The sequence below is a fragment of the Bombyx mandarina genome, chromosome 06, assembly GCF_030267445.1.
Source record: "Bombyx mandarina strain Sakado chromosome 06, ASM3026744v2".
NCBI lineage: Eukaryota > Metazoa > Arthropoda > Insecta > Lepidoptera > Bombycidae > Bombyx > Bombyx mandarina.
Window position 1 is genome coordinate 482,894 of NC_143213.1, and position 8,308 is coordinate 491,201.

Here is an 8,308-nt window from a genome sequence, read left to right on the forward strand (position 1 = left end):
TAATGCTGTCACCCATTTCGAGGTATGAGTGTATCTGCAGTACATACATATGTTGTAATATTATAATTTAAAGTACCAATTTGTGGCAGAAACTACCGTGAGTTTTTACGATGAAATTAGTCGGACTAGAGGGTCGTGGTTTTCCCCAACAATTATAGATATTCTAGCACGGTGGTACCGACATTAATAACTACCAGGATTGAATAAATTATAATTTTAATCACTCACATTAATCATTTTACTAGCGCTCTATGACCGTCTCACGATTAATCTTAACATTTTCTCCATTGCACTCTTTATATTAACACGTGTTTTCTTACATAACAAAATTGCATTGTGTGGGAATTCAGTTGGCGTCGTTTAATATTTGTATGGTACTTGATATTTTATGGCTTAGCTGAGCGATAATATTGAAATTGCTTTATTTTATGGTTCTGGCACATGAGAGGTCGACTTTAGAGTCAGCCGTTGCTAGTTTCTGATGGGTATATGAAGGGTCACCCGACATTAGGGTCGTTTTTGGACCCTATTGACACCGCAATGGTTGGAATATGAGGTCAGTCTCGATTCCAATTGAATAGGGGCTGCTCTACACTTCACGTTTTTAGGAACTGCCTCTTGTATCTAGATTGTTTTTTATTGCTTACATGGGTGGACGAGCTCACAGCCCACCTGGTGTTAAGTGGCTACTGGAGCCCATAGATATTTACAACGTAAATGCGCCACCCACCTTGAGATATAAGTTCTAAGGTCTCGGTATAGTTACAACGGCTGCCCCACCCTTCAAACCGAAACGCATTACTGCTTCACGGCAAAAATTGTCTGGGTGGTAGTACCTACCCGTGCGGGCTCACAAGAGGTCCTACCACTAGTAATTACGCAAATTATAATTTTGCGGGTTTGATTTTTAATACACATACAATAAAATTATTACAAAAATTATTACAAAAATTTAATACAATAGAAAATATCAGTTGAGGATCATTGTCAGTCTGCACTATTGGGTCTCATCATCCTGCCTGTCTCAGTTAATATTATGTGTTCCTTTATTTAAGAATGGGTTTTTTTTTTTTTTTTTTCACAGGAGAAAATCGCCGGATCCCCACCCGCGCCGCAGGTGGGGTATGTGGGAGTTGAACCTCACTAAAAACTCCTGCCGCTCACGACCGGCGCCCTACCTCGGACCGGGCCGGAGCCCAGTCGGGGCTATTGAAACGGCGGGACAGGGTTGACGCAGAGCACATTACATCCATCCCACCGTCCCACGGACGCCGGACCGGTGGCCGCCAGCGACACGACCACCGGTTCCCTCGTTCAGCGGGCCGAGAGCCCGCTTTGATGGCGCCGCGTTACACCTTCCCCCAGAGCGGTCGGGGGAACGCGGTCTACCATCACCCGGCTTCCTATTGCGGGTGAGCGTGCAAAGCACGCCACCCCACGTCTGGGTCTCTCCCCGCACAAAACGGGTGGGACCCCTAGCTCTTAGGAGGCCAGGTCACGGATACGACCCCGGCCCCGACCCCCTGCTCGGCGGCGGCGGGTTTCTGCGTAGTGAGGAGAGCTTTCCCTCACTCGCCCCGCCGCCTCCTTCTGCGAGATGGTGCACTCGCAGAAGTCGAGCATAGCCTTCCATGACTCATCGCTGCCAAGCATCGACGCCACGACGCCAGGCAGCGACAAGTCAGGTCCTATCTTTGCGACCAGGACACGGCGCTGCACATCCCAAGCGGGGCAGACAGCGAGCGTATGCTCCGCCGTGTCCAGGTCGTGTCCACAATGGTGACACCTCGTCGTCGGCTCAGCCCCTATCCGGCGCAGGTACTTCCCGAAGCATCCGTGCCCGGTCAGCACCTGCACCAGACGAAAGGTGAGACGTCCTTCGCCACGATTCACCCAGTCATCAAAGACCGGGTAAACCGCCTCGACGGTCCGTAAGAATGGGGTAGGCATTTTTGCGATATAATGGATCATTGTACTTTTTCTATTGATGTGTTGCGATATTTACGGTATAATCTCTCTCTGTAAATGAGTTTCGACGATCACTACAAAGTTCCAAATATATAAATACTTAATTAGCACCAGATGCGGCGTGTGTTCATATAATAATATGCTAATTGACAATATGGAAGGAAATACTTAATGACATTAGTTTAATATATCAATCTGACCAGGTCCCTGATCTCTAAAGAGAATGATGCCGCTGAAGATCAAGCTTGCTGGAATAATTTCGTTAGCAGAATACTGTTGTTACATGGAGATCACAACACTCATTACTGACGAACGTACTTAATAAAAAAATTTATTACTTAGAGCTTAGGGTGGACGAGCTCACAGCCCACCTGGTGTTAAGTGGTTACTGGAGCCCATAGACATCTACAGCGTAGACGCGCCACCCACATTGAGATACAAGTTCTAAAGTCTCAGTATAGTTTCCACGGCTGCCTTACCCTTCAAACCGAAACGCATTACTACTTCACAGCAGAAATAAGCAGGGTGGTGGTACCTATCCGCGCGGACTCACAAGTGGTCCTACCACCAGTAAAGTAAGCGTCAATCACCGTTGAATATATTTTATTTACGTTAGTCATATTGTTATATCGTTTTTCGTCATTGGCAAAATCTTTTTGTTTATCCCTGCAATTAATTACTACTCTCCTATTCCTTCATTTTCTTCATGTTACTATTAACTTACCCAACTACAAACTTCTGTAAACAATTAATTTAAACATCACTACAAAGTGAATATCACCATCCTATTAGAGACACAAGATTGAAGCCACAATTGTATTGAATATAGACACAGACACCATTCATTTTCTGGAACGCATGACCAGACAGAATAGATTTTGTTCTATGGTAAGCAGAATAAGGAATCGTACTTAATACACTATATTGTTTTAATAATTTATTGTTAGTACAAAAATACAAAACAATATAAATACAATTACTTCGGAAGCTGTGATTTTGTTGATTTTACAGAACCTGTTTTCTGAAAATGCTTCTTGGGACCAGACCTTTCAGCCGCAACTTCTGTTTTAATGACCTTTCTTCGTATGTCATTGTTGTCTTCGATACTTGAGTCTTTGTCTGTGTTCATTTCTTCAATTTCTTTCCCATCGAATGTTTCTGCTTTTTTTTCACCGAGCCAACTTTTAGCTTCGCCTTTAGATATTTTCTTTTCATATATTACGTAACCATCCTTGGTGACATATTGCAGTATTGGAGTAAGGAGCTCTTTTTGGTTGCTTCTTCTTTTGCTTTTCCTCATTCTGTGTCTCTTCAAAAACCTTCTGGTGTTCTTACCTCGACCGATACCTTTATTCCACCAACTTTTTTCTCTAGAAGTATCACTAGATCTTGATGAGTCAGAACCAGTTGTATCAGTAAAGATTTCATCACTATCAGTTGTATCAGTATCGGTATCAGTATCAGAGTAATCTGTACCAGTACTGGTGTCGCTGTGATATCTATGGTGTCTCTTGCGATGCTTACTTTTGATTCCATTTTTCTTATTTTTTTTGTATTTTTCTGTTTTCTTGTAGGAGGGATCAGGCGAGTAAAACGGCATAACTATGACTGGTAGCTTATGCATTGGTCCTACTCCAGGTGGAGGTAGGTTTGGAGGTGGCAGCATCGGTTGCATCATTGCCCCAGGGAAAGCTGGCATTCCAGGAACAGGTATAGGAATTGGAGGTGGTTGACTATCTGGTGGGGGACTCTGGTAAAATGGGGGAAGGAAAGGTGGCATTGTGGGTATTTCCGGCAAATTTGGGAGTTTAGGCAAAGTCGAAACATCAGAATTTGTTGGCATCCGGCAGTGCATTGGGAGGTTTTGGGGTAAAAATTGTATGTTTGTTGGACATAACGGAAGTTCTGGTTCTGCTCCGACCCAGCAAACTAAAATGCAAAATGTCAGTGTTTCGGAAGTATGCATTTTATCTGAAAAGATGGAAGACTGTTTATTAAATTCTACAATTAGCTAATAACAAAATTATTGTAATGATTTTAATAATAAGTGACTAATAGTAGGCCTTTTGGTCAAATCATGACATCAAGTAAGTGTGGTGTACCTACCACTGTTTTAAGTTTTCTGAACAAATATACAAGTGAACAAATTACGAGTAAGTAGTACAAGATAATGCACTTACGAATGTTTCGAACACTCACACAGATTATTATTTATAGTATTGGTATGACAGTATTAGTGACCATAGTAGAAGTTGTATTTAGTATATTTATATATACTTTTTTTAGCCTTTATATATGAACGAAGCGCATGGCCCACCAGGTATTAAGTGGTCATCGGAGCCCATAGACATCAACACTTTGATACATAAGTTCTAAGTCTCAGTTTTTACAGTACCAGGGCGCCCCACCCTTCAAAGCGGAACGCATTATTGCTGCACGCCAGAAATGGATAGGGTATGTGGGCTCGCAGGACGCCCTACCACCAGCAATTTCGCAAATTAGAATGTTTGCCTGTTCGATTTATACTACACCAGGTTATTCCTTTCCCGTGGCAATCAATCGTGAACATTTATTGTTAAGTACGTATTTCATTAGAATTGGCACGCGCCTGCAGGAACGCCGGCACAGTAGTCGTGTCGCTCGCAGGCATTTTTTCGATTCAATCGAAATTTCGATCTCACATGTCGAGATGGGCAGCAGTATTTTATTTAGGTATTAGGTAGGCCAGCCACTCTGTGGACTCTAGTGACTGCTTCATACCTTTCCAAATAACTATGAATTCATCTGTCTATTCACATTACTAAAAAAATCTGAATTCCATTACCTCATATTCACTCGACTTCAGATCCTAGTACTACTAACTTCAGTTTCAGTTTTAAAAATGATTTCTAATTGGAATCGGTGCTCTTTTGTTAGCTTTTGTGCCGATTAAAAGAGCAATACAAAAAGACTACATGTGTCACAATGGATTTTATGTAACGAATCAACAGTCATTATTGTTCAATATTCATGCGTCGTTATGTGCTCCCATTGTATATTTTTATTTTTGTCCTTTCTATTACATGAGTGCATTTAAAACTATTTAAACTAAAAGTATAAATAGATTTGATCTCGCGTTTTCATGGACATTTTCATTATGAAAGATATCCGTTTCTTTTTTCACAGATTAAAAATCCTCAAGAAATTAACTAGAGTTTAAACTTTTGCAATATATCTGAAATCATCCAAGGACTTTGGCATCCATTTTAGACATACATTCGTTCGTTAGATTAGTTGAAAAGGAAAAAAATCAACAGACTAATTTTAATGATTTTGTTTACTCTGGAAAATGTTATCGTAAAGTAATAATGTAATTACACTCAACAGTTTCGACTGTTATACGACTAACAAATTGCTCGAAACAATTATTTGAACTTTTTCGTTTTTTTTTTCTACATAATTACTACTCGAGAGCATATTTGTAGTCGTCGTGGCCTAACGGATAAGACGTCCGGTGCATTCGTGTTGAAGCGATGCACCGGTGTTCGAATCCCGCAGGCGGGTACCAATTTTTCTAATGAAATACGTTATCAGCAAATGTTCACGATTGACTTCCACGGTGAAGGAATAACATCGTGTAATAAAAATGAAACCCGCAAAATTATAATTTGCGTAATTACTGGTGGTAGGACCTCTTGTGTGTCCGCGCGGGTAGGGTACCACCACCCTGCCTATTTCTGCCGTGAAACAGTAATGCGTTTCGGTTTGAAGGGTGGGGCAGCCGTTGTAACTATACTTGAGACCTTAGAACTTGTATCTCAAGGTGGGTGGCGCATTTACGTTGTGGATGTCTATGGGCTCCAGTAACCACTTAACACCAGGTGGGCTGTGAGCTCGTCCACCCATCTAAGCAATAAAAAATAAAAAATAAATCTGTTTCCACGGGACGAGGAATTCTGGTAGGCGGGTTAAGCTTAAGAGGCGATTAAGTAGCTTACTAGTTTCATCTTATTTCCTCAATGAAATAATCTTTAATATTGTGAGCTGGTATGATTGGCTAGCACCTGTCTCCACTCCACAGGATAACACAACCGATATTACATAAGATTTTGCATAAAGAGGAAGGAGGGCGGAGTTGGTTCATTGATGTTGTGATACTCCGGTAGCTATTTCTCACAAGGCGGCCGTGAAGAGCACACCTGCGTATTTACTACCATTCGCGCGAATGATGTGTGTGGCGGTAGCCATCATACAACGCAAGATATTTTGACAGATGCCTGAATCTCGCTTACGACATTTTCAAGATCAGCTTACATATATACAAGTTCCGACCAACAACATTCGGATCGTCGGTCTACCGAGCGATATCAACCGCTTGGTGGAAGATCTACCTTTAGTCGTTTAAGCCTCCCCAAACTGTGTGCTTAGTACGAGTTTTTTAACGTTATCGATAGCCTCAAAGTTAACCCAACTTTGTATGCAGTTGGAACAGCGCCCCTAGCGGCAAACGTAGGCAAACGATCCTATTCCATAAAATATGAGCTAACTTTTACGCTATCGAGAACGTTAAAAAACTCGCACTAAGTACACTGGTCCTAATGGTATATAAAGCTAAAAGAACGTGTACACTGAACAGTTAAACATTGCCTTCCTCGCCTACACGACCGAGTTTTAATCAAACTGACTTCAAATATATTTTCGTGTTAGTTTTCCGGTCGAGCAATTTAGTTCACGGCGGTAAGAATAAGAAATAATAATTGAATTATAACATGCTTAAAGCGTAATAAACATTGTTGTTTATCGGTCTATAGAATAAACATGCTAAAATCATCATGAAATTTTCGTAATATTTTGTGAAGAGAATCTGTCGGTTTGCTGAATTAATGTTTAGCCTCCACTGCACTTTATCATGCATCTTATTATCATTAATCAATATAAAATATCATTTTTATTGAATGTTGGAATGCTTGGGTTTTTTGAATAAAACTTCCAAATCGATCTTGAGCTTGAATTTTCTCTATAGGTACAGGTGTAGGTATACATAATGAAAAAAATCAACATTGCTCATTAAAATTTTGTAGGCGTTAACATTACCAGACTTAAAGCAATACTTATGAGCCCATTTTTATACTGTAACTTGCATAAAGGAACGATTATGCCGATGACATTATAATACAATGTTTTTTCCGTTAGGTTTAACATTTTTTATTGATTACAGATGATCATCCTGGTTCTATTAACAACAATTACGTACATCAACGCTCAATTCCCCCCAATTCCCGTCCAGTTCCAGATGTCCCAGCCAAACGGAAATCCGTTCCAGTCCCTCGGACCATCTTTACCGCAACAGATGCCCATGCATTTCCCATTTCAACAAAGGCTCCCGGCCGTGGTCATGCCGTATGTACCCAAACACCATAAAAAGACAAGATATCATAGAAGACGTTCCCCAAAAAGAGTAATAGAAGATTCTAACAGTGAATCTTGTTCTGATGAGGACTTTAGAAGATCCGGCAGAGTGCATCGTAGAAGGCAGGTCTTGACACCCGTGATCTCGTACATTACGAAGGACGGAAATGTGGTCTACCAGAAAAAAGTAAAGAGAGAAAGAGCTAGAGATTGGCTTGATATTGGCAGGAATCCGTCGGAACTGGAAAATGAATAACGTGGGCAATTTGAACTTATTAGTCAAGAGAATTTACAGAATGAAGTTCATCTAGAAGAATTATTTTAACGTGAAACCACAAAGCCGTTGTATATAAAGTACCAGTGTTTAATTCCCATTTTTTTTATTCGATATGTTTCAATATTTTACATTGTCAGACCTTATTTATTTCATAATTCTCAGATTTTTTTTTTCGTTTGGCAACATACAGATGCTCTCATCATTTTCTGCCCGTATCATGTAATGTTCTTAAGCTTTACTGGTGGTAGGACGTCTTGGGAATCCGCACGGGCAGGTACCACCACTCTGCCTATTTCTGCCGTAAAGCAGTAATGCGTTTCGGTTTGAAGGGTGGGGCAGCTGTTGTAACTTTACCTTAGAGCTTATATCTCAAGGTTGGTGGCGGCATTTACGTTGTAGTTAGATGTCTATGGGCTCCGGTAACCCCTTAACACCAGGTGGGCCGTGAGCTCGTCCACCCACCTAAGCAATAAAAAATAATATTAATAAAAACTAAATTACGATACTTATCCATGCCATAGCTTCCTATGTGAAAACTCCAAACAATGTCTCACTATAAACAATGAACAACCCGCGTTATATCATGTTCACTAAGAAAAAAACAAAATGACTTCACGAAATAAAGAAAAAAGATAACAAACCCTATAAAATCTCTAACTTGACATTCATACTGAC

General features: G+C 40.8%; 1 protein-coding gene across 1 annotated transcript; it reads right to left on the bottom strand.

Annotated features, from left to right (window-relative positions):
* Positions 1-2,900: 2,900 nt before the first annotated feature.
* LOC114251611 (uncharacterized) lies at positions 2,901-3,948 on the bottom strand. Its single transcript, XM_089728200.1, has one exon. The coding sequence runs from the start codon at positions 3,932-3,934 to the stop codon at positions 2,945-2,947; it is 990 nt and encodes a 329-aa protein (XP_089584326.1). The 5' UTR covers positions 3,935-3,948; the 3' UTR covers positions 2,901-2,944.
* Between the last annotated feature and the right edge of the window lie 4,360 nt (positions 3,949-8,308).

Excerpts from the sequence above, each read along its gene's own strand:
- LOC114251611 (XM_089728200.1), bottom strand. The coding sequence starts at position 3,934 with ATGCATACTTCCGAAACACTGACATTTTGCATTTTAGTTTGCTGGGTC.